The 27361-nt window shown below is 42.6% G+C and overlaps 2 protein-coding genes across 5 annotated transcripts in view; both read right to left on the bottom strand.

Moving 5' to 3' along the window:
- Positions 1 to 4634, bottom strand: part of MTR (5-methyltetrahydrofolate-homocysteine methyltransferase) — a 52969-nt gene extending 48335 nt beyond the window's left edge. For all 4 annotated transcript variants that reach the window (XM_076334175.1, XM_076334176.1, XM_076334179.1 and 1 more), the window contains exon 1: positions 4557 to 4634. In XM_076334175.1, the coding sequence (XP_076190290.1) occupies positions 4557 to 4593 (37 nt within the window). In that variant the 5' untranslated portion in view covers positions 4594 to 4634. The remainder of the gene's footprint in view (positions 1 to 4556) is intronic.
- A 13721-nt stretch (positions 4635 to 18355) lies between these two features.
- The window catches only part of ACTN2 (actinin alpha 2), a 72176-nt gene continuing 63170 nt past the window's right edge, over positions 18356 to 27361 (bottom strand). Inside the window, exons 19-21 of the mRNA XM_076334174.1 lie at positions 22146 to 22211; positions 21074 to 21232; positions 18356 to 19700 (exon numbers count right to left, since the gene is read on the bottom strand). Coding sequence (XP_076190289.1) covers positions 19542 to 19700; positions 21074 to 21232; positions 22146 to 22211 — 384 coding nt within the window. The 3' untranslated portion in view covers positions 18356 to 19541. The remainder of the gene's footprint in view (positions 19701 to 21073; positions 21233 to 22145; positions 22212 to 27361) is intronic.

The following is a 27361-nucleotide window of genomic DNA, read 5'->3' as shown; positions in this document are numbered from 1 at the left end:
CTGCTAACTGATTTGACTTTTTTCCTTCTGCATTCTTGCAATGCAACTTCTGTTTTGGCATCAGTGCTGTTAAAAAAAGAATATGCTGGAGAGAAGATGAAGCCAAGAGTAAAGTATTACAAGGTTACATTTATACCAACACACTGGAAAAGCAGCTCTAAATCAGATGTAGTCTCAGCAAGAAGAGAAGTCAAATAAAATTTGCTGTATAACAAGTATGAAGCATTTGAAGGGAGATTAAAACACAAAAAAGAAAGCCACCCTCGTTTCATGTTGAAAGTTTTAACACCACACAGGCAGGCTCAGCAGGTTCTTATACAAGAGCTTAAGCCTACTCACGTTAAACCATCAAATTATTCATGAAAATAAAATCAGTCCTTGAGCTAAAGGCTTTCAGAGGCAAGACCCCAAAAATTGTATCTGAAAGTACGACTGCAATGCAGACTCCCATGGAGCGTAACTCATGTGCTTTGCAAGAGCTACAATCCAATGAGACATACACATTAGAGCTTGCTTTTGCTTTAATGTAGCCTCTAAATCAATTCTTTGATGCCAAGAGCACTACAGCCCAGGCAGCTGAGCCGGGCCATCGGAGCCCTCCCAGAACCAGCCTTCCTTTCTATAGGCTTCTGTCCCTTTTACCTACATGCTTCTCAACTATCTTCTCATACGCACTGGGAAGCAAAAGATTTACAGTCATCTGTTTGGTTTTAAATCCTGCACCTCATGTGGTCTGTTTTGCTTTCCCTACAGCTTGCCTCGCTGAACAGATGCCACTTCAGTGTATGGCTTTCTGCTCATAGCACAGATTTCTGCCTAATCTCTGCTCCCAGCTCTGCGGAGAGACTTATTCTAAAGAAGCTTTCAGAATCTGTGGTTCTTCAGCAGCATCTCAAAAACCTGCAGGAAATATGGTGGGAATCATGAAGGTGGCTGTCAGTGCCAGAAGTACACAGACTCTACATTTTACAAATGGATGGCATAGCTCCAAGCCCACCAAAACCCAATTTACCTGTCCTTGCTATAGATAACACTTGACTCTTCTTCTATTAGGAGCCTGCACTACTTGCAGCCGTGCTCTGGCACACTGATGATGCAATTTTCAAGTTGAAAAAGAAGTCCGCAGACAGGTCCAAAAAGATCCCAGAAATCAGAGAGGATTGATTCATAAAGGCATGCTAGGAAGTGCTGAACTCTGCCCTTGGGAGAAAAGCAGGAAGGAGGCTGGGAGTCAGCCCTGTTAAACAAGTACCATCGTCATAATTCAGCATTCAACTCGCATAATTCCCCTCTCCAGCACAGACAGGGCCCAAGAGTTTGTTACAGAATAAATGAAAAAATGTTTCGAGAAATTCCTAAGCAGTGAAAAATCAGGTCAGCCTTTTTTTTTTTTTTTTTTTTTTTCTTTTTTTGTTTACAAACCCTGCTCCTACCTCTGCTCAGCAAGAAGTTGATGAAAAACTTATTTTATAAAGATCACTGGTGAGCTTTGGGAAACAGAGTCCCTCTTCCGTCCAGAAGTGTCCAGGAGAAAAACTGCCTCTATAGCTATAACAGAAATAGTAGCAAACCAGCAGTGGTAACAGGACCCAGAAGCAATTACCTTGATTTTAGACTCTATCGAAACTTAAAATATAAAGCGCATTACCACAGAGTGTTCTAGGGCTAGAACTAGTTTAGCACACCATACCAAGACAGAACAGAAGTGACCCAACAACACTGGCTTAAAAGCCAAAGGGATACCGAACGCAGAATAAAAAATCCTATTTCACTTCCCCAAGGTAAACACTCTGGCTTGAGATCACTTGAACAAGGGAATTACTAGTCTGGAAAGGAGAAATGAAATCAGCTACAACAAGTTCTACCCCTTGTAGATGTTTCCAAGTAAGTTTGCATAGCACACAAGGTGTCCCTCTGGTACAGCTGTTCATCCCTACAGTCATTCTACCACTAACAATTATAAACTTTACCCAACTGTAACCAAACTTTGCCCAACTGTAACCTAACATTCTCACAATGCGGCAACTAAACAGCTCAGGGGATAAGGCAAGATGATATTCCTTCATCTCCTTATCCCAACCCAACCCACATACAGGCGACATATGCAGAATTGAAGGGATAAACGCATGTTCTCCACAAGAAACAGGACTTCGAAGCTTGCAATTTGCTTAAAAACACATTTTTCTGATGCCTGCAGTGATTCTCAAAAGGTAGGTTTTTATTATTTATGCACTTCTATTAAAAATGTATTCTTAGTATAAAATAGTCTGGCATACAAGTACTTGGAAAGGAATAAAGGATTACAAGTTGCTTCCAAAGCTTTTAATAAAGGATCAACCCAGCTGTGACAGTATTATAGTATTTTCGTCACGTTAATGTGAAAGAACACAAATTGAAGAAGAACTACAAGGAGCTATAGGCACTTGCAGTACCCCCTATTTCCTAGGTTGACCAGGTCCTGTCCTAACAGGCAACAGGGCCAGTCCACAGTGCACATCCTAATTCAGCAAACCAGCATTGCCCCGCACCAGCTCCAAGCACAAGTTTCTCCATTATTCAAAAAATCATCGTGCAGCACGCAGAAATTACAACAACAGTAGCTAGAAATGATGCTCCTGCTATCAGCCTGCCACTGACAGCTCATGACAACCTTAGCACTGCTTGCTGTTTAATTAATTAAATTTTCAACTGGATGCCCTCTGGCAACATTAAGAGTTTCAGGAACTGTAGCAACAGATGGCAGACAGGTCCTCTACAACAGTGGGCAGCAGCACCCTATGGCTAAGTTACTTGTTACCCTGCCTATCCAAAGAGAGAAGCACTGGATCTTACCACTTCATCTGGGGTACCTATGTGCACCTTGCTGACGTTTTCCGTGTCAGCACTCGTTTTAAGAACCGTTCCGGAACAGACAGACAGACACTTGTGTAGCCAACACATTTACAAAGTTAGCTTGAAAGGCAAACGACAACCACAAAAGTCACTGAAGTCCCAGAATAACAGAGGAGGCCTGTTAGTTGTGTCCACCGTCTCCAGGTAAACATGGTAATCCCCGGCTCAGAAAGCTTCCTGTGTTATAACCACAACTGTCCATCTCCCGACATTAACCTGTTCACAACAGATTGTTAGATATTCATTACAGGTAGGAACCACGAGGAAACAAACCAGCCTCCAGACCAGCATGGTCTCGCTTTGTGGCATGACCTGCCGCTGAAAGGCTAGGGAGAAGCACTTCGCTCAGCTCCCTGATGGCCTGCTCCCAAACGCAGGTCCTTCACACCACTGCCAGACGTATACACCATCATCCACTGCCTTCTGCCTGGTCAGTGGGGCTCCACAAACACCCCCGGCATGCAATTTTTGCTTTCATCTAAGGAGAACTTTTCTCCAACTGCCACCGCTTCTCAAGCTGCTGCTGAAACACACTCCCATGTCTCCCATTTCAGCCAAACCCATTCTGCTCTGCAGCAGCAGGACAGTCACTAGCAATGAGTTGACCCCTGATGGCACGGGAGAAAGGGCAGGGCAGGTTAATGTCATCTCTGCCAGAGGAACCTGGGAAAACCTCAGACCGCAAAATCTGATTACCGAGTCGGCGCCGCACACAGCTCTGCAGCGAGGAGGACTGCAGGCCGGTTTAACAAGCTGAGGGATGCAAGCCCGGGCCGAGTACAGGCTCAGCAGCAGGCATTCCCTCAGAAACATCAAAAAGTAAAGCGCTTGGGATCTCTGCAGGTAGCAGCACCGCTGAAAGCAGCCACTGACAGAACTGTCCGTTTTGAAATACCGACAATGCCAATTAGCAGCTAATTTTACTTCTCCTCCCCTTCCAACGACTGCTGTTTAACCCGTGACATGGCACTTTCGGCTTAGAGCCCCGGCGCAGCCGGAGCACACCCCGTCCCTGCCACCAAGCTGCAGCCTCTCACGCAGTCGGTTTTTATTTTTCCAGCTTAACTATGTCTGACGGGGGGGTGCGGGTGTCCCAGCACCCTCCGGACCCCTCTCAGGGAGAGCGAAGCCTACTGCAAGGGACCTGCTCCGCACCGGAGCCGCCGGGGGCTCCCGCAACAAGCGCCCGTATTCACTACCGCCATCAACACCGCATTTTCGGGTCGGCGCGACCCGTTTAAATGCGCGCCGAGCCGCCAAACGCGGCTTTTACAAAAGTTAAACGCTGCGAATAACTGACACCCCCCGCCAGCACCGCCCCAGGGCACGCCTGCACCGGCGTCGAGCTGCGGGCAAACACCAGAAGCTGAGGGGAGGCCGAGCTCGCCGCCTGCTGCGGCAGGACCCCAGCGCACGCCACCCGGCAGCCCCCGCCGCTCCCCGGAGAAGCGGCTAAGCGGCTCCCCACGTCCCCCCCCGCCCGTAGGCGGGAAGGCCCCGCCCCGGCCCGCTGCCACAACAGCGGCACGTGGCGGGCCCCGGCCCCCGGCCCGCCGCTGCCGCCCTGGGGGGGGGGGGGGGGCCGCCGCCATCACCCCGACGCAGCCGGTGTGCGCGCGCGCGCACACCACCACCCCCACCACCCCAGCGCTCGCGCCCGTTACCCGGCGGGTCGGCGCCCGCCGGCCCCGTAGGCGCCATGCTGCCGAGACGTCACCGCCGCTGCGCGGGGCGAGGGGCCAGGGGGCCCGCGCGCAACCCGTGAGGCGAGCACGAGCGGCAGGGCCGTCGCGTCACCCCTTGACGCGCGAGCTCCGCCCAGAGCGCGGGCAGGAGGCGCGGGCTGCCCCCGCGTGGGGCGGCCGTTGCTGCCGTTGGCCCGAGGGCGAACGGGCGGCGGGAGGGGGGTGTGCCCCCCCCCGGCCTGTCACACACACACACACTGCCTCAGGCGAAAGCCGCGGGGCTCGGGGAGCTGCCCCTCAGCGGCGGGCAGCGCTCGTTTAGACTCGTTGTCGGCCTGGCTGGCCGCTGCCCGGGAGCCCTCTGCCCCGGGGTGGGCGCGGCTGGAGAGGGGCGGTCCCCGCTGAAGCTGTTAGGAGTGGATCGGCAGCCGCCGTCGCAGGCTGAAAACTCGCTGGCGGAGGTGGTTTGCTTTGCTTTTGCGGCCTGAGGACGGCAGCTCTTAAACTTACGGCCGGATGAGGAAAGCAAAGCCTGATCTTCTGACTTCACTCTCCTAACGTTAAATGCCGGTAGCTTTAGATGCCCTTGTAGTTCCTGGGCGATACTTTTGCTGCCAGGCGTCATTGGGGGAAGATAAGGGGGAAAGTAAGTCTTTCAAATGCCAAAACACTTGTATTGCAATGAAAAACTAACTTAGCGTTGAGGTGAAACAAATGCAAATGCGCCTTACATAAAGTGGAAATCAGACTTGCCAGTGATGTATGGGTGCATGTTACTGGCATGTAAACCTGGAAACAAGTTCATACTAAAGGAATCGAGCAAATTAAGGCACAGTTTGCTTGACAGCCAAACAAAACAAATAAAATGTGACTTACTTTCACAGAAGAGTTCCACTTCTTTTCCATAGTCCATGATGATACGTCCTTTCAGCTTACCTAAGGACTCACATTTTAAAAGAAAGAAATACCTGCCTGTTTCAGCTGCAGAGCAGCCTCGCAAACATTACACCATGTGCAGCGAATGCTTGCTTGCCAAGAGTCAGAATAGCTCAAGGGAATAACATCTGTGCTCATTTAAAGTGTTAGTAATTCAAATGCCAGTAATAAATATGAACAGCATTGTCATTTAAACTAGTTCAGTGTTCAAAATATGAAAAGAAGAAGGAAGTCTGTGAAATGGATTGTTGACCAGCCTTTCCTATTTTCCTTGGCTGGTTCAATACCAGCTTTGCAAGCAAAGCAAATACTGCAGGTGAAGATGCAGGGGCCACTGGTTCTGTGTTACAGGAATGAACCGAGTCTGCTTCCCTCCTTCAGGCACATGGGCCTCAGCTCTGTGCAGCAACGGTGAAGCCTTTTGTCAGCTAAGAGTATGTGTTGCTACATGTACCATACTTAATAACAGCTTCTGCATTTTCCCTGGAAAACTTTCAGGAGACCCAAAATGAGTAAAAAGCCATTAGTGTAGATTATTCCTGGAGGCTAAATGCTTACTCTTGAATTTTCTTTTGAGACACAAACCCAGTTGGTTACAAACCCTTTGAGTCTAATGTGATCTAGGAACTTTTATAATCAACTGTCACTTCAGTCAATGGTGATGCAAGAACATATAAAAAATGTAGCTTTATGTTCAAATAATCTATGTCTAACTCAGCTTCAGAAGAAATACAGGCAGCTTACAGATCAACTAGATAGTAGTCCATCATCAGTTGTAGAGGCCATGCTCCGGTTTTGAATGCCAGGAGACACGGCTGGAGAGCAGACCTTGCCTCTCAGCAAACCATTCCAGTGGTCAGCCCAAGCTCCACTGCAAAAATGTGTCCCAAAATTCCAGTGTAAGATGCAATGGTCTGGAAACCCATAAACTTTAAAAGCCTAACAACAGAAGTGGAATACACTAAACAGAAGCAAAAGTCAGTTACTCCTAGAGACTGCTTAATTTTATCACTTTTACACATCATTTGCATGTATTATAGAGATGGGCAACGCTTTGAGAACCGTTCATTAAGAGATTTTAGGGTGTGTATTTCCTTGCTTGACTTTCGGACAGCTTCCAATCTTTTTGTCATGCCACATAACACTATGAAAATTTTCTCTGGCAGCAATTGAGGTTAAAAAGCTCAGTGTCTCCACAGTTGCTTTGTGGCACCAGATCTTTGTACTAAAGCTCAGCACGTCCTTGTGTGTGCTGATGCAGTTGTTTGTGTAACAACTGCTGCAAAGTAGGTCAGTGGAAAAAAAAAAAGAGGCTGAAAATGTGAAGGTGCTTTTGAAAAGGATCATTTCACATATCCCGTTTACTCTGCAGTTTCACAACCAGTTTGAGCCATTTTGACTGCGCGGTGCTGTGAAAAGGCAGTCCCAAATTCCAACCTGCCCCATCCCCGCATTTCCACGCCGTTCGTTGTGTGGGTGCTAGCCCTCAAACACAATTCTTCCTTAAAGGTCAATTTTCAGTGAGAACAGGTCTCTGATCCAATTTGTCTGCAGCTGAACAGTCTCCAGAGGTGACGTAGAAGCAGCAGCAGGAAGAGAGGGCAGCAGCCGCCCAGCCTCAGACTGTGTTTAATCTGCTCGTGAAACTGGAGTTGTACAGACAACTGAAAGAGCGCAGCTGAGGCAAGATACACCCCAGAGGGTGAAGGGAAGAGGAATGAGTGGTTAAGGGTAGCGGTTATCAAACCAGATCATCCAACAAAGGAGTAGCAACACAGAATTTCAGCCCTAATATGTTTTGCAATGTTAGAGGATCTCAGGTCGCTTTTCTTAGTTTAATTTCAATGACGACAGTACTGCGCAGTGCTAAGAGTCCTGGTGCGTGTCCCTATCCTGAGGCTGCCACACACCTGCAGTTACCAAGATTTTTGAACTATTTTTTTGAGAAGCTCTAATCCAAGGTGTGTTTGCAGGAAACCTTCAAGGATTTGCAGTGAGCATGCCCTTAAGCTTGAAAAGTGCTTTTTCTTTGTCTTACGGATTGTTCTTCTTATTTTACTAAATTAGGCTGTCAAAATACTGTTCCCTTTCATACATTTAGAGCAACGCCAGGAGCAGCTTAGAGTTGCTGGAGCAATGGAGTAAAGGAAGGGAGAACGCAAAGGTGCCATCATTTCCACGTCGGAGAAACCTGACCTTGACGCTGTTGGGAATTAGTCCTATTTAAACATCAGTTGCAGACATAGTATCGCCCATGCAAACGTCTATCATCGTGCTGAGAATCCTGTTTTCTGAAGGTGGTTATAAGTGGTGCTTCAGTGATGCTAATATCTTCCTAACTGCAACAGGATTAAACTATAAATCCAAATTAATATCCTTAGCAAAAAAAAAAAAAAAAAAAAAAAGTCTTTAAGTCAGATCAAGTTCTGGTATTTCAAGTATATTTGAAGGTATTTTCAAACTACCACTTTCCCCAGCTCTTCCCACACACAGCTAACTCTCACAATCTTTTAAAACCAGGTAGTGTTTGAAGCAAACAAAGCCATCTTTGTATTTTTTTTTTTCCCCCAGTGCCAAGGATCTCGTTCACCAGTTCGTTACTCTACTTGCACACCTGTGTATTCAAATGACATACTCACCTTATGCATGCGTGAGATCAAACACAGGGGTTTAGCACACTCTTTTAGCTTTTGGGTATGTGTTTTAGATACCGCCATAATATTCATTACAAAAATATGCCTGTCATTCCCATATTATCTGCCTTTATTCCTGAGGATGCAGTTCCCAATGGGCTAGTCACATAAGTAATCCTTATTTAAACAAGAACAGTGGGATTATTCATGTTACCCAAGAACAGTTGTATTTCAGAGGATTCTATCCAGGTGAAGCATTCACAGCACCATGCAGAAATCTGAAAGAGAAAACAGATTAATCTGATTTCAGAGCACAGCTCTTGGCACTCTGTTTTGTAAGGTTACTTACCACTTGTGCTATTTTGCTGGAGCTGGATTCTTCCCCTATTTCAGATGACTAAGTTACGCTACTTGTTTTTTATTTTCAGAATTTCCTCTGTGCTTAAGAATTAAAATTTCCATTTAATAATTAATTTTACAGCCCCACAACTTAGAGGGTGATTTTTTGTGATCCAAATACAAAATATTTGTTCCATTTAAGTCAAATTATGATGTTAACATTTCTATTCCAGGATCAAAATATTACCAGAAACCAAAAGAAAGCTGATTGTTTCAAGATCAATTCTAAGTACACTCCAAATGGTAAAATAGCCTATTGAACATACACAGTTCAGAGGAATATCAACAAATTTATTCTACTTACCATAGAACAGATTTTGGACTTCCCTACTTTAAAAAAAGCCCAAAGTCTCCATCACAGTAAAAACAAACACACAAAAGTGAACTGGATGTAACCTTTTGCGTCTCTTTAGAGAATCGGTGTTGATCAAAAAGTGTATAAATGCCTAGGAGGGCTGAAACGCAGGCATGAAGAGGAGTGGGAATTCAATAGGGGGTGTAGTCTTACAGTTTATCCGTACTGCTGCGCAAGGCAAACTGTGTCAACTGCTTTCAATTTATCACAGCCTTCATATGATTATGCAATTTTGCAGCATTTTTAAAACCTTCAGTATGCACCTTTCAGGCACCCACATCAAATTCATAGAAGAGAGAGGAAGAACCACTGCAGGCTTGCCAGCTGCCCCTTGAAAGCACGGGAAATGGGGAAAAAGGGCCAAGTCACATGCAGCTAAATGTGTGCACCGAGGAAAACCTGTTCAACATTGAGCTCAAAGAGTCAGAAAACATTTTGCCATGGATGTGCATGAGATTCTCAGCATCTTTCTCCCCGTTAGCACGGCCGAGTGAAGTCTGAGCTGCACTGCAGACGACATCTGCCCTGGATCGGTCCAGACTGGTTATGGAAACAGGTTTGTGAAGGTACCTTCTGGTCTCTTACTTGCTGGCAGAGCTTCTTGCTCGTGTTGCCAGATATCCACAAGCTGAGGGGCTAGAGCAAGCCATTTATGAAGTTCTCCATTCAACAGACAGTGCCTCAAAAATCAGTTGAGGCTGCAGGAGGGCTCACCCTGTGAAGGAGAACTGGAAGGTCTTGCTGACAGGGTAGGCGTGAGGGTGACGGCGAGGCAGGCAGGAGCAGTAACCTCACAGGCAAGTCCCGCAGTACTCGAACAAGAAGAGCAGGTCCAGCGATGCTACGAGGTTCAGCCCACAGTCCAGTGATCACTAGACAATCCATAGCCATGAGACGGGGCCAAGCTCAAGCCAGAAAGTCTCATAGACTAGGCAAGTCATAGTATACATACAACATAGCTCAAGTAAGGAGCGAGGATGAGGGCCTGAGTTAAATGCATCTCCGTGGCTAATGGGTGGGAGGTGCAGGGGTGGAGGTCTGACACGTAGCTGTTCAGGGCAATTGGAGCCTGCTGTGTTCCTAGGGCCTTACCAGTAGGTAGACTAGCTCGGCGACACAGACACAAGAAGTTGAGGGGGACTATCAGAGCACAAGCCCTAGGCATACTTTTGCTGCCCGTGCACTATAAATGGGATCACACTCCACCTGGCAAGCACATCAGTTTGTGTTCAACACAGCTTGAGATCTATGAAAATGCGTCTAATAAGGAGGATTGTAGAAAGGTTTGGCCAATTTGGAAAGGTGGATGACATGAGAAGTGCAGACATAGCCAAGTAATGCAGCCATCTGCACCCTGGTAGTGCAGACGTAGCACAACAGGGCAGAGAAAAGGCACATGCACAGGTCATACAGCATGTGAGTGGCATTGGAGAGCTTCAAGCAGTGCTCCCGGCTGTCAGTCATGACTCCATTCCAGGGAGTGAACAGCCTCTGTTAGTATAAAGCTTTCTTTCATTGCACAGCGAACCTTCTAAGATTTTCTGCAAGGGCAGAGGGAATCCTTCTTTGTAAAATACCTTGAAAGACCAGCGGCCTACTTGGCTTTCTCTGACTTACACATACAAACAATCCTGCATGTTATCAACTATCTCTTAGAAAAGCATGTTTTATTGGCAATTCTCTTTCCTTTAAAGGACTTTGAAACTGCACGGTTCGTTCAATTTGTTTTAAAGTCTAACCCAGTAGGTTTCAAACCTTTGTGAAAACTGCTTATGATCACAGACATAGCGGTGACATTTTCCCTACCCTTTCTACAGGCAGTCACAATCTCCTCCTTCTTCAAAGTGGTTTGAGCAATGCTGTCCCCTCTCACGTGTTCAATGCATTCTAGGTAGAAGAGCAGAAACAGAGAGGGGAGCGGGAAGCTGATGAGGTCAGAAGCAAGGAGGCAGGGAGCAAGGATTTGAGTCCCAGACATGAGCTAGAAAACAAGTTTAAGGAACCAGTTCTGGAAATATGAACCCTTCTAGAGAACTGCTTTTGCTGGAAATATTCACTGTGAATAAAGAAAATTGTTTTCAAATCAAAATATTAAAGAAATATGCAAGTGGTATAACGATATAAACTTACCAGGCAGAAAAGAACCTGAATGCTGAAAGTCTTATATATCTTAAGATATGAAGAAATACTCACAGGTGGTGTCGGTTCTAAATCTTGCCCAAGCTTCAGAAATTAAATTGTGAGGGAGAAGCAGCCTCTTGCATCTGCAAGCAGTAGCCACAGCATGAACAAGAGACACTGACAGGGAACACCGCTGTAGGGCAGAGCCCCTCTTTTGCGATCAGCAATATAAATCTACATTAAAACAAACATGCCTAGAGTGTCCTTTGTCACCCTAAAGGGCTAATATTTCCACCCTGTGGTTACTTACACCAGCCAGGTCTTATTCTTTGGCTAGTTTTCAACATGGAAGTGAAAAGTTTCTTCTGCAGCCCATAGCCTACAATAATTCTCTTTGATTTGTTTTTTTCTTGACATCTCTTTTTGTCTTGTCCAGCTAAAAGACTTACTTTTGGGTCTTAACACTTGTAAAGCCTAAAATGTACTGAGCAGTCTAAGATCTGCTGACAAGTCCTCAGAAGTCATTACTACATCCCATCTAGCATTTTCTGAGTACGTTGCCCAACTGTTCCTTAGATTAGGAGCAGTCTTTATACACTGTACAGCCCCTCATCGAATAGAGTCCCTGTCAATGACTTGAGCTCCTGGGTACCATCAGAGGGCTGCAGGAGAAAGTAGATCTGAGAGTGCCCACAGTCTCCTTGTATATTCTGGCACATGAAAATACTCTGTATTACCCTCCGCTTTCCTTCTCTGCTGTTTGCACTTCTACATGCGTGCAGGGCAGATGATACATTGGGAGCTGGCAAAGCTACCACGAGGGTATGAAGAGGGTACGAGCTGGGGGTTAGGTTAATCAGGCCTAACTCTCCGTTCCTGTCCCCTCTTTGCTGTGTAGAGCTAAACTCACTGCAGGCACCTGGATTTTGATGCCAGAAAGTGCTGGTGGAATAATCTGTGGTTTATGTCTTTCTTTTCCATGTGGTACACAAATGTCTTTCCACATAGAGCTGGTGGCTGGAGAGGCATGCTATCATTCCTGTCTATTGAAGGGTCTAATAAGTACTCCAGGAGTAGCAGGTAAAGCTAAAGATATTAAATAAAAACAAAGGGGAAAATACTTTATTTATTGCCTTAGTACAAATCAAGAATAACTGCATTCTGATCAAGTAGAAATAAAGTGTCTCCCTTCAAAATCCGATTCAAGGGAGCCTTGAGATCATTAAACTAGATTTAAGTTAACGTCTCCAGTCAGGAACGCTTAAGCTCTAAAGGACAGCTGTTAGAAGTGGGAAAAGGGCAGTCGCAGAAAGAGGTTGGTGACTGCGGTAGAAGGGAAAGCAGTCTGCAAAGAGACAGTAACGCTCGCAGGAAGGGAGATGCCTCCTCAGAAAAGGCAAATGAGTGGCCACTGCTAAAGACAGCCCTGTCTGCAGAGTAACACTTCAATTAAATGCCACCATTGTAGAAAGGGTAATGACTCTAAGCTAGGTGTTGCCATAAAGAGCTATTCCAAAAGGACTTTGGCAGAATATTTATTCCCCTACAGCTGTTCCAATCAATTGTCCTCTGCAAATAAGGCCAGCTGGGTTCTTGGTCTGGCTTGAAGAAACAAGGAGTCTTACAAAAAAAAAACCCAAGCGCCCAGAAAAGGGGGAGTGGCAGGGCAGTCAGCTGGGGTCAATCATAAATGAATGTTTTCGGTTTTTCTTGCTGAAATAAAATGAAAAAGCCAGCTATTCATTTTTGATGGATGGAAGGCTTTTGCACACACGTAATCAAAACATTTAATTTGGAGTGTAAGGGGCCAGTCTTTTTAAGTTTAAGCGGCTGATAGAAATGTATTGATCGTTAAGGAGAAGAATGAAAAGTATTAAAAAATGTGTTGTCTTTTTTTTTATAAAGTTTACATTTGTGTTTTTGCCGCAAGCATCATTTCAGCTTCTTACCTGTGCATATGCAACTATATTCAAATGAAAAATGGGAAAAAATGAACTGTAATACAATGGCTAAAGTATGTGATGATACTTGTACATTTTTATTTACATATCAAAATATTAACATTTCAGCCCCTTCTTCCACAAGTCACTTCAGATAATGGCAGTTACTATTTCCGAGTGGCGGAAGTGTTTGCTGGGCAGTATGGTTGCTTGCCAGCTTGCTGTGGCAAATCAGGCTTTGTCACCTTCGCTTAGCAAATAACGGAGCTAAAAGTTAGAACTCTCGTGGAGTGTTGTCCCTAGACAATGCACAGATAACAGCAAGACTGTTATTGAACATGCTGCACAATATTAAATTCTGTGTCTTTGGTTTAATCACAACGTCAGTAGATAGGACCTTGGGGATGTAGCGTTCGACAGCATTGTATCTGCCATACGTATTCATCATGCTCACCCGGGCATCCACCAAACATTACTGGGTGTCTGATTTTCATTTAAATAATCAGGTTTGCCAAGGAGTTTGTTAAAACTGTGACTGGGCTTTTTGGGTTTTTTTATCTCCCAGGAGGTAGGATTTCCTCTCTCTTGGATTGCCTGCATTTTGCAAGCATTCTTCAGAAAGCTGGCATCATGTCCATATGAGGATAATAAGATTATAAATTCTGGCAGGTTAAGTGTAAACAGATAATAAGGGAAACCAAAAAGACTTTGAGGAACGGTTTGCAAGAGATAAAAGAACAAACAGCAGACCTTTTTTTCAAGTATATCCAATAGCCTGCTGGAGAATTTATAGGAACAGTAGGTCCCACTGAGAGGAATACGAAAAGAGCTCTCAGAGAAGATACTGCTTTAGCAGAAAAACAGACTAAATTTTTGGCATCGGTGCGCAGTGTTCCATAAGGTCCTGACCCACAAATCAGTGGCGGCTCAGAGACTCCTCTGGGCACACGTGGCCACATGCTGCCTCGCTTTTACACTTTCCCATTGTGCCTGCTATTGGTAACTGTCAGAGCCAGGATACAAGTCTGAACAAGATGTTTGATACAGCCATTCTATGTTTTTCTGTGGTGGTTTTTTTTTAAATTATATTAATTTGGTGTGCCTATATTGACAGTTCAGTCCCAATCGAGGCACGACTTGCTGGCAACTTACGCAAACGTTTCTTTTCCTTCACTCTTGACAGCAGAGTAGCTAAGCCTGAAACAGGACACTGTGCTTGTGGTCTGCCATTTGGAGCTCTTCTATACCTGAGCTTCTCATACAGGTAGCCACTACCCAGTTGGAAGGCTCCAGCTTAGGCAAGCACAGATGATAACACTCCTTCTGAGGGCAGCGCTTGAGGGCATTTTTCACTTAAAGCATTAACAGGTATCTTGAAGGGAAGAAAGTTTCCACGAGTTGGGGCCAAATAAACCAGCCAGGCTTTGAAACAGAACAGCGAGGAGCAAGTAGGTGAGGGATGGAAGGGTGTTAAAATAGCCTCAAGACATTTATCCCTTCAGGACATTCATCCAATGTATTTGATTTCCAAGTAATTAAAGCGATATGCTGATAATCAAATTTGTGCAAAGCAGTATCACAAGTGCTAATGAAATTTCTCAAAACCTCGCAAATTGGCAGAGGAATTTCTTTTGAAGCTTAGAATATGAAATCCTAGTCAAGCTCACATAGGGAAAAGACTGGGCTGCTTGTTTAATGTAGCGCTCTTACCCTATGAGGGAAATGAGTGGTGTTCCTGGAACTGGCTCAAGGTTTGTTGTCGACACATAAACATTATTCTGTTGTGAATAATAAAGGACTTCTAGTGAAAGTGCCTGGTTGGGTCCCTAATTCCACAGTTACACAATCACTTCAAGGTAATGTAAATACAGGCTGCTGTTGGAAGGGATAATCTCCCGTTCTTAGCACCCTGGGTATGTATTCCCAGCCAGCGTGGCAACCAGACCAGGGAACTGTTCTATTTAGAAATAAATGGGATCATGGAAAAAGTGGAGATAGACTTGTCCTATGTGGTGGCAGCCCACACCTTGGCTTAAAATTAGAAAGGAATCACAGATTTTAAAAAGAGACTAATGTAAAATAAAATCCAGTTTAGAACAGTCAGTTTTCCTAGATAAAAATATTTGGTCTGAAACAAGTAGAATCTCACCAGAACGTACTAACAGCTATCTGTCGGGCAGGCTTTACCCTGGTGAAGCAGCTCCTTAGATAAAATGCCCTCTGAACACAACCAGAAGGTAGACTGATGCACAAGCAAATAAGCGCGCAGGTTGTTAACCATAAAACCTGGGAAAGAGGGACACGGGGAATGAACAGGTATTATTTCAGTTATTCTGAAACCTTGTTAATATTTACCAAGAGAGAAAAATCTCAGCGACCAGTGAGGCTGAAGCAACACTAGCAATGGTCACTCTCTATATTTATAATAGGTATTACGTATTTGATATTTGAGCATTTTTGGCATCTCAGGGGATGTTGGGATGCTTTTCTGATTCTGAAAAGAGCCTTTGGGGTGCTTTTTGTGTAATGCCCTGAAACATTCCCACCAAGACAGCGCCACCTCCTCTAGTGCTCTGTCTCCAGAAGCAGGGAACGTTTTTCAGACATAAATCCTGACCTAATACAGTAATTCCAAGACCGCTGAGCAGTTTTCCCTGATAAGAAATAAGTTAGTCAGGAATCCAAAGCACAGGCATATTGTGCTAAACTTTCACTGTGCTAAACCTACAGCTCCTTTAATGTCATTTTCTAGTGTAACACAAGCGGAGAGCCAGATCTAATAATTTTTACTTTGTGCTCAAGATAGGGAAATGATGCACACGCTTTCTTGTTAGACTGAGCTGATCCTTCTTTGTAAGTAATTTTCATACCGATTATTCCCTGCTTTCTTTGTTTATATCAGACTTTCACTGACTTTGTTCCTCATTTCTTTTGAAGAATAACCTCAGGCTTGTTACTCTCTTAAAAGTCTAGAACTCCATATGACACCAAGAGGCACAGTCCCACTGAAGATGAGGACCAAGGACTTGGATTTGGCAAAATTAAGTGATGAATGTTCTTCAGAGAAGCATCACCTCTTATCTAAGTATTATTTTCTCATCTAAACATTACTGGAACTGTTTGTAGAAGCACGCCAAAAAATACTGACACCATTACCAATGCTGGAGGCATGCTCCTAAGGGCCTGTTCTTATGCTAGCAACGATCAAACAGTTACTTCCTTACAGAATTACTCTCAACCACAAGCCATTTAAATCAAAAAAGGAAACTGCTAACCGTCCAAATGCAGCTGCTAACAGGAACTATTTTCCCCCTTCATTGAGACCGCTTGTGTCTGGGATAACCTCTACAGACACGAGGAACTACCTGAATAAAAGAGCATGGTCTCCTCCAAGAAGTGGGCAAACTGAACAACAGGATGTTCTGATGAAAATACAAGCCGCTGGGAGCAGCTCTGATCCAAGCCTTTTGTGGCCTGTAGGTAAGAAAAGAAGTGCTGGAAACTCTGTATGAAGAAAGGAGGTGTGAAAGTAGCAGAGAGCTGACAACACCATTTTCTACCTGCATCAGCACTTTTCTGAAGATCAGTGACTGACAATGATTACTACAAAATCAAGATTATCTTGGCAGGAAGTTTTTCAAAGAATTGTTGTATCCATGTAAAGTCACAGAAGACATCTGTATTACAGTCATTAAAGCAACTTGAAACCTTACTGACTTTTTTTGAATTACAATTTCTTCTATAACCTTCATTCACATGATCATCAAAATAATGCTGTACCTTGACCTGTTGAACCTTGATTTGGCCCCTGTGATTGGCACATTCATTACCCTGGGCTCAGTTACTGTGCTTTTTTTATAGTAAAACTAGTTTGCTGCCAGAATTGCGTAGACAGAAAATGCCACTGAAGCCGTTGATGCCCAGTGTGAACAGAGTGATTCTACAGAAAAATACAAATGCCACCTACTAAAAGTGGAGCCTTAGAGGAAAAGGAAATCTCTCTGTCAAACCCATTGCCCTGGACCTTGACCACAGACTATTTTTAAAAACCTTGAATTTTACCCACTTCAGGGTAAAATAACACAGCTTACTTAATCTAGTTACCCTAAAAATAATCGATGCTGGAGAAATAACCTTATGATACATCTTTTTTTTACATGAAAGACGTATTAAAGCAATAAATATGGTATAACATTTTTAGGCAAATACAGATGGGTAACTAATCCCCGCAGCTCTCTGCCACTGGTTCTGTTCCACTCTACTTTAGAAATTAGAAACCTGATATGAGAATGAAAAAATTACTTTGCAAAAGTCTTTTCCTCTTGCTGCTGATAACGTTATCTCTCACATGCTTTGATCAACAGAACATTTAGCTAAAGGAGGAGTTTAGAAGTCTCTTCCATACTATTAAAAATAGGAAGAATATCGCAAGATAAAATTAGCAGGTAGAGAACATGAATGACACCCAATAGAAGTATCAGAGATAAACTGTCTCTGTGCCAATTTTTAGCATAATCCTGCCTGTAGCACTGAGATTTTGCTTTTGTGCCATGTTTGGAAGCTCAACGTTTTATGCTTCCAGTTGCATTATACTGTGACAATGAGAGATATACAGATTTATTTTTCAATAGGATTCAGCTTGCCCAGCAGCCATTTAGCTGGAAAAGCCATTGCTTTAAGGCAGAGCTTCCTGACTTAGTTTGTACGGGCACTGTCATCACAAAAGGAGATGGCACGGCACCATGTCAGTATCAGCAGTGGCAGCAGCAGCTTCTGGCTGTGTGCAAGGCTGCACATGCACTGTAGGAGATGTGTTTCTCGCTCTAGTATTTCTCTAAGTCCTCTGCCGGCCTTTGTACACAAGGTGGAGGAGGAAGAGGATTTGGTCATTGCCTATCTATCTCCTCCGGGGTTGTTTTGAAATTGCTCCCACCACATGCACCTTACCTGCAGGGTGCCTGCTTTAGGATTGAATTTGAATCATTCACAGATTTCAAAGCAAAGGCCAGTGAAAGCGTCATTACATACTTAACATCTGCACATGAGGAAAAAGGAGAGACACAGAAAAGTTAAGGCCAACAGCTTCAAAAGCATTAGTGCCTAAGTCTCACTGAAATCAATCTAAGCTAGGAGTCTAACAAGCTATGGACATCTGTGCTCAGGTGACTTAAATGGAAACTCTGTCCCACTCATTCTGAGCTCCATCTCACTTCATCAGGCCATACCTGTCCCTCCAGCACGTAGCAACTGTTGTTCCTGCAAACATGGTGTATAGAAATGCGTGACATACTTTTTGAACTTTTCCTTTTAGCAGACTGAAACCTCCTTTAATGTTCAGAAATATTTTCCGTTCTTAGAGAGAACCACTAGATGATTGCCAATGACAGAGTCTCATAAGGTTTTGAAAAGCAGACTTTATTTAATAGGCACATCATTGCTTTAAAAGCACTGGGCTGCACAGCTCACTTCACCATTTGTAAATGGTTTTGTTTGATTACATTGCATTTCCTCAGTGTCGGTAGGATTCAAGTAAAAAAGTTACTGCTTTTACTTCTCTATCATTTCTCAAGATGGAAAAAAAACAGTACAACAACTAGCGCACAGGAGCATAATACAGACAGAACTGCCTGTGATCCAGTAGAAGTCAAGACAAACTCTAATTTGAGCACTGAACAGTTAAAGCTGCAAGACAACCACACTACATTTGCTCAGATGGGATTTTGCATTATGCAGGATAGAGACGAATGTTGCCCACTAATACAACAAGGGCCTGGCTTTCTTATACTGAGAAACAAAGACTGTCCAACACAGACAAGAATGAGGGTTTCAAAACAAAACAGCTCACATGAAATTAGCTTCCTTATTATTTCTGATTATAAAAGTTGTACTCCCTCAGCTGTAAAAGTTAAAGGCTTAAAAGCGAAGTACTGCTTACAGAACTCTAAACCTGCAATTTAATTGGCTTTTCCCCGCTATATTACAACTCTTTGTGATAAGAGAAAACCATCTTTAAGAGACAAAAACATAGCATTCTGGATTATTTTTGTAATTAAGTAGTTTACTTGGTTGATGTATTTCTTCCCTGAAAAACTGCATTTTAATATTTTGTTAAATTCCACCAGTAGAAGCATACAAAATCAGAAATCATTAGAGGAAAATAATATTGCTCTATGAAAGAAAAAAGCATGACTTCTAACATTGTGTTATGAACATCGTAAAAGAAGCACATATGGCATTGAAACATTTTGAAAATGGAGAAATATTTTGTGAGTTTCAATGTTCTGAGGTTTTACATTCTATTTTCTGAACGGGTATTTCCAAAGTTAATATCTTGCAGGATTTTTAATGTATTTTCTAGCATTGTATAGGACAGACAACCTAAAACCAACAATGCAGAAATCTAGCGTGCCACACACTTTAATATACACTAGTTACTTTAGTTACTAGCACTTTACACTGACGGTACCTACTGTATTTGTAAAACTCGTTTTTAAATCAGCTTGTCAAAGCTTTTGAGAAGCAATCTGGGCAATAAGGTGGGTATTTTTAGTGTCTACCATGAATACGGCCGATTACAGAATCAGAGGTCGCTCTCTCCATACAGCGCTGATGAAAAAGAGGTGTAATCCAGAGCCCCAGGAACAGAACCTGGGCCGGTGTACGGAGGCATTCTCTTGATGCAGTACTGAGCCTGCTCAGGAGGCAGCTCTCGACGTAACTCATCTGCCAGGATATAAGGCTGGGAGGGGGAAAAGGGTTGACAAATTCAGTATGTATTCTTCAAAGACACAAAATGCATTTATTTTCTGCAGCTGTGACTAATAAACTCGGACATCCTGCCTATTTTCCTGAGACCAAATATTTTCCTCAGTAAATTCCATCCCTAATGATGAGTTGAAGAGGACAATCCTACCAACAAACTGATTAGGTCAAAATCCGGTCTCAGGATATGTGACTGTGTATGTTAGCGACCCAGCACTGTGCAGCCATGGGTAGACTGCTACTGATACAGCTCATCCATGGATAGGTAGTCAGCATCTCTAAAGTGCACTACTGCCCCTTCTGCAGTGACAGGACAGACACATTTTCAGTTAGATCCTGTTAGTTTCAAGGTCCTAATACATTTGTAAAGAAAGATGCATTATTGCTCTGAATGGTTTGCATTTATGATATGAAGGATACCCTCTCTTAACAGACTTGACTTTCTTAAAAATAGCAACGTAATAAAACCCATTTTTTCCTGAGACCTTAGCTTTCATCTTCCACATGAATTCCTACTGAGAACTTGTCTGGAATTCAAAATGTGGTCCACAGTAACTGAGATCACAAAATCAATACAAACAGCCAGAATGAGAAAATCAATAGAGCGAGCTTGGGCAAATAGACCTGTACTGCTGTGATCTCTCCTTTCTCCATAACACAGGATTGGTTTCCTCACAGCACTGTTTATGGCCCTGACTACTCCCGAAGCTCTTGTGCTGCCATTATCCTCCCTTTTGTCTTCGTATACCACTCACTCGCCAGTGGATCTGGCTGTGGGGAGGAAAGTATGCCAAATTCAGGAGCTTCCTCCACGTATCCAGTAACTAGAGGAGGCCTCCCTCCTCCTGCTCCTCCTAGGATAGTGGTACACCACATTGCATCGCCCTGTTGAATGAGCTGTCAGGTCACACCATGGCTCACAATTAGGTATAGTCTTGTGCAACTGATACAGGCTATGTTCCAGAGGGCCAAACTCTGCATTGAAACATCCAGACAACAGCATGAAAGGCAGAATGAGTTCCCCTCTAATCAAGGCTGTTGTGTGGAAATAACCTGATGTACAATATAGCCATTATACAAACTGCCTAAGTCTTGTCTAAGATGTCTAATTTTATGTTGGCTCTTTGTGGTATTAGGGTATACGTATACAGACCAAGCCTTGAATTCTGCACACATTTCAGCTAAGACTCTTGGTTCCAAACAAGAAGAAAAGGCAAGTGCTTTCTCTGAAGTCTTACAAACTGAAAACAAAGCTTCACTATTACTAAAAGGCTTGTATAAGACTTTCAGCAAAGAAGGGCTAAATAGGAGAGCTATTGAATCCTGACAGCCAGCAGCACGATGACTGACCTTATCTGAAGCCAGGATTCTGAAGGAAGCTATCACTTGCTCAGCCGTGTCTGTGTCTGCCGTTTCTCTGGTCATGAAGTCAATGAAGGACTGGAAAGTGACGGTTCCTTGCCCATTGGGGTCAACCAGAGACATGATTCGGGCAAACTCAGCTTCACCCTTTCACAGAATCCGAAACAAAAAAAAATGGTCACCGTAATATCAATCACCAACAGCCCGTGTCTCTCATGAACCAGTAGAGACCAGTGGCTACAAAGTCTTCAAAGCATCTTCCTGACTTAGGAACATAAACGTCAGAGTCAATGAAATCTGGGATCCTAAATGCCCACCCCTCTTTTGTAAAAAGGACTCGGTGCTTTTGAAAAATGTATTCTTTGTCCTAAATACATAGTATGTACCTTTCAGTTAACTTTCTGCAGCTTCTCCTCCCTCCCACCCTCCCTCAATGCCTGTTTAACTTGTTTTAATTTATCACTTCATTTTCCACCCCATCCTAAAACCATTGTAATTTAGGCACCGCACAGGGAGGTGAAACAATAGCCCAAGAAGCAGTGTACATGCAGACCCACTGAACTAAGAAGTAAGGGAAACAATTCTGAAAATTTCATGCCAAATATAGGACAGTTCAACTAAGGCTAATCCTTTTTTCCACGAAAAAGGGTGAATTTTGGGGGAAATTTTTAGAATAAATAAGTGAAGGAAAGCAAATGCGACCCCCAAAGCCAGTTTATAAGAATTAAACAGCATCAAACTCATTCTTCCTCATGCAGATAAAGAAGGAGAAAGAAAAAAAAAATCATTTAATAACTGTTAATTTCAACTTTTAAAGTTTCCTTAATTCAAAGAGCAATGCAGCAGACCATAGAATGTGGTTTTCAAGTGTCTAGTTTTGCTTTTAACTTCCTTTTTAACCATTTGAAAATAGAGAAAAAGCAAAGAAACAAGAAACTAGTATCTCCAGTGTAAATTATATTATTAGTATTCTGTCAATTTAAATAAGCTTTAGTGTTGCTGTGGTTAGTGTTATGAGCTGTACGCAGAATCAGTTGCCATTGTTTCTTAAAATTCATACCAAATCATAACCCATTGAAATTAAGCAAGCTCTGAAATCATCGTGGTCCATCAAGCCATTCTTCCTCTATTGACCAAAACAACGTAAGGAATATAGAAGGGAAGGTTTGAAGTATCCAAGGTAATTTCCAGAGAGATGACGAGTTTAGACCATTGGCATATTGGATCCAGTGTATGAACAGCGTGCATTGATACAGCCCAAGCAGGTCACCAGAATCATCATCAGTTTTAAAGGAGGAAGAAGCAACTAACATATTGCACACAGGAAACAGACATTTTCACCACAAGAAGTAACATCAGGAAAGGTCAGGGGAGAGATAAGGGAGAAGAGGAGGTGAATGAGACAAGAATACAGAGAACACAACCAGAGAGGACAAAGAGAAAGGCAAGGAGAAAAGTTTGTTACTAAACTAGTCAAACTCAGGAGATGCTCAAGCTGCCTCCCTGATATGAAATATCTTTGAAAGGTTCTGCATGGGATGCTGTAGTGACTAAAAGCATAGTTAAAAACAGTCTGAAAATAGCGTATCACTGACTATTTCAAATACTCCACTCCAAGCCTAAGGTAGGTACACTATGAGAGCTGTCTGCTGACATATGGGAAATAAGTACAGGGATTTTCCTTCTGTCTGCAGGCTGTCAAGACCTGGACTACAGCAGAGAGATGCGCATACTGGCTTAAAGGATGCGACTTCCAAGACTTAGAAGGAGGTCAGTTGAAGACCTTGTATAAAAGGAGGTTGCTCATTTTCCAGGGAATAACATCTGTGGCATTCTTGGCTCAGAGCTGAGTAAACATTAAATGGCATGATAGTAAGAAGGTAAATAAACATTTCCTCTGTGTTGTGATACAGTGTAGCAGTTTGGAGAGAAGTGTGTCATCCTAAATCAGTAGAGAGCAGTAGAGACCTTGGGTTGAGTCCGAGGAAAGAAAAATTAGCAAAAGGCTGAGTGCAAGAAGCATAGGAGCTCCCCAGTTATCTAGTAGAGTCCAAATAAAACATCTCAAACCAAGTAAAAGAAACAGCCTGAAAAATCTTTGAAAAATGCAAAGGGATGCTGACAGTCCATCTAATCAGTTGTCTTCCCAGAGGCAGGATCTTTTCAAAGCCCTATGACATTGTGTGACATTTAAACACTGGAGTTTAAACCCACAATCTCTTTGGCTGTTATTATATTGGCCTATCTGAAAACAGAACAATATCGGTTTCCTCTACCTGCAAGTCATTTCCAACCTGTCCTAGACTGATGAGGCAGGCTTTAAATTCATCAGAATGTAGATTGTCAGATTCATCCTAGCATCCCATCACAGGTCATGCATTTGGGAAGGTGAAAGGAAAGAAAGAAAAATCGCAGGTCAGGTTAGTTGGTTAGTAAAGAACATTCTACTCTTGTATTAATAACCATGTTTTTACCGAACTTCATGGAAACGTAATGTCAACATATTGCAATGAATTACCTAAAAAGCGTACAACTTTTGCAGTTTCATGCTTTAGGTTTTTTCATAGTTCAAGAGGGTCCTTACTTCAACTACAGAGTTAAAACTGTGCTTCCTCTACAGGTGCTTTTTTTACGTTTTTGCTGATAAGGCAGTTTTTATTCTATGGAACTGCCATTTGCTTCCTTCATTTTCTATCATCATACAGTGTATGTGAGATGCAGTAAAAGCATCACTGAACCTGGGCAAAACATTTTTTCCTCACTCAATTACTGTTACTTCACTCTTGATCTGATAATATTACTTAACAACTGAATATGCATATCTCAAAAGAGAGTAGAAGTACAAAACAATTGATTTCTTGTCTAGATCCAAAATAAATTTATAACTGACATAACTTATTTTCACTTATCTGTCTTCTTTAATAGTCTCTACAGTAAGGTTTTGCTTTGAAAACTGACTTTGAAAAAGCCCCATTGAATTCCAGGTTAAATGGCTCCTAGTAACACCACATCAAACTGGATCATTGTTTTGAACCAATATTTTTTTCCATTTTGCAGGTCAAGAAATTCACACTAACTTCTTAAAAACAGACTGGCTCATCTTTTTCTTCCTGTTCATACAAAATGTCTCCTATCAGAGGTGTACTTCAGATTGAGTTAACGTATACAATTAAGGAGATGTTCTAAGATGAAAAATTATTGCCCTTATTGATTTTACAGATTGACAGTTTGGAGAAGATCCAAGGCTTTCTGTCTGCTACATATTTGCCTGCTGGATGAATAATTTATTTTTGAAAATTTCTAGACAGTTATGCATAACTAAAATTATAGGAGTCTTAACAAATGCACTGGGTTTATTTAATATACTAATAGGATAAAGTGGTGCCTTATTAAGTTCATAACGCCGTGCATTTTTGACATATCGTGCTGTTATTATATTGACTCCCTCTGCATCAACCTCCACCAGCTCCATAAAGGGAAGATGAAAAATAACAGTGAGAAGTCAATGATGAGAGAGAAAGCAAAGCTGCAAATCTGGAGCAGCATTTAGTTAAAAGCCATAATCACAGTGAAGTTTTTTTCCTTTAACATTTCTATTTTATAGGATAATTTCTGCTCTAAAGCATTCAAAATGGTTTATTTTATCATTCTGAAAATGTTAATCTAGGCTGGCTTGACACTCTCCAAAACCATCCTGGAGGTAGGCTACGGCAGGTCACACCATGAGTAAAGTCAGCTCATTTTACCTTATTTCTAAAGCCAAAGATATTACTGTGTGACTGCAAACAAAATATGATATAAAAATGGGAGCTAAGAGCCAAATCCTGTCCCTCCTCCTCCTCTACCAGGTGTCGGTAGAGGACTATTAGCTATTTGACTAGACCAGGGGGGTGGGTGGTCAGTATGTGCATGAGCTCCTAACCAGCCACACACAGCAGCGGTAGTCATGCAGCAGGTAGCGAAGGGTGGACGGGAGTGAGAGAGGCCAGCACATCTACCAGGAAACCATTTTCTTTCGGAGAGGAGTGCAACGGTCGTGCTGGAGCTCACAACCGGCATCTGGTTAAGTGGGACTCCCCAGTGAGGGTCCAAGTAGTTGTGCCATGTACTATAGCAGGTTCTTACATTCTCGTAGCGAATTTTTTTAATCTGCATCATATATGGCCTAAAAAGGCATCTTTGCCTTTGTAGTATATCAGAGTTTCATGGGATACAATGGTATTTTGCAATTAATGCATAGATCAAGCCCATGCAAGGGCTTGCTCTTTAGGATATGGTTCTTTGTATTTACTTGTATTGTTTGCAGACCAACATTAAGCCCTGAAATTAGTTTTTTAAAGCATATAAATAACTTTGCCTTGTTTATCTTTTCCTGCCAATACAAAGTAAAACACTGAAATCTCCCTCCATGTTTCATTATTAGTCCCCAGAAATCTTTTCCTTCCCCTCTGTGATTTATATGTGGCCTTATAAAACAAATGAGCTTCTGAGTCATAGTAATACACTTAAATATGTCCTTCAGTTTCCTGACTGCTAATTGACCTGCATAAGCCTGATCATGTGATTCCTTTAATAGGGAGCTGTTGTTTTTCTGTTAGTAAAATATAGGGTGCCATGATGCTATTGTTCTGTATGCAGAGCTCCTACTTAAAATCTGTAGTTTGCACAAAAATCGATAGTAGAATATATTAACAGCCATTAGGATATTACATGCAGAGCAGCTGCAGATATTTTATCACATACTTTGCAATCTTATTTAGAATTTACTAAATATACTGGATCTGAAAAAGGAAACCTTGCGTAAAAGACCAGCGACTGACAACACTTCTGTGTTGGTGTCCCAATTTGTCTGCATACCATAATCTAGCTATGCACCATTTTGAACACTTCTAAACTGCTTCTGTGATTCAGTGTCCCACTTTCTCTTTTTTTCTCTATGCAGTCACATTAAGGCAGGAAATATACCAGCATTGCTGAAGATTTATATTTATACCTACAACTAGACTGTGCCTTCAGGCACAGCCTCCAGCAAGGAGTAGTGGGTAAGCAGCAGCATCCTCAGGAATAACTTCTGGGGTACCAGCGTGCGTACATGCCTGTTGGAAACAGAAGAGCCTAGAGGGCTGCCTCCTTACCCCAAGGGAGATAGTGTGTTTACCACTTGCCTTTAACAAGTATGACTTGTAATGCTTTCCGTGCTAGCACATCTCTGCTGGTGGATGCACTGAAAGAAACACAACTCTTCCTGCCCTTGTAATTCTTATATGCATGGTGCCTACTCACTCAGTGCAGTTTGAGAATCAGGGGCATGTGGCCCCCCAAAAAAACCTTGTAAAATACCAAATAGTTTTCTTTCAAATATTCAAGGTGAAGAAGCCATTTAAAACAACTCACCCAATTATTTATCTCACTTTCAAAGGATTAACAACTGCAGAGTTAAGCCCCATAATGGATTATAAACTGTAAGATTTTTATTTTTTCACATATTCTTACTGGGGAGGAAGATAGGGGTTCCTTCCTCAGATTTATAACCAAAGGAGGTTGTTTCTAGAAGCACTCTATAAAAAGTTGTTAGGTTTTTGTGTACCAAAACACATTCTTTAAAATGGGGGAGGGTGCTACTCTGCATATTAGTACTTTGCTGACATCCTCAACACACACTAAGAGTCAAACATTAAGATACATCTTAAATTGGAGAAATGCCACAGAAGTCAGAGCTATAGCATGCATAAATGATTCTGTTGTGCTTAGGTATTTAAAGCCTACTTGTCAGGGACAGTATTAATTTTTGGGATCTTTTCTGGCAATTCATCATTGTGAATTGCAATCCAGTTCTTTCAGTGTATTTTTTAAACAATACGCCTGCCTATGTCTGGCATTCAGAAATGTTGCTAAGTGCAAGAAAATTATTACATATACTACTAATTCCATCTGACATGGAGAACCCAGTATTTTTCATGTTAGTGCTTATGTTCAGATGATCCAGTTTCATCTTCATTTCTATTTAAGGTAATCAAGACCATAAAAGAATCCATTACTGCCCTCTCTATCTAAATTCCAAGTTTAGAATTTTCATTACTTTGTGTACCCTGAAGTAAGTCTGAAGCACCCTGGGTTTCCTTTTTTTCACCAGCACTAAATATTTGAGTGTGCAAGGACGTAGGAAGGATATAAAAATGAAAAACAAACCTGCCTCTCTCAAACATGTTTGTTCAATGTCTCCTTCTAGCCAGTGTAGATTGAGTCTCATCTGCCCATTGAATTACAGTGTAATTT

This window comes from Aptenodytes patagonicus, chromosome 3 (assembly GCF_965638725.1).
Source record: "Aptenodytes patagonicus chromosome 3, bAptPat1.pri.cur, whole genome shotgun sequence".
In the NCBI taxonomy this organism is placed as follows: domain Eukaryota; kingdom Metazoa; phylum Chordata; class Aves; order Sphenisciformes; family Spheniscidae; genus Aptenodytes; species Aptenodytes patagonicus.
Note: the sequence above shows the minus strand (reverse complement) of the source record. Positions and strands in the feature narration are given on the sequence as shown.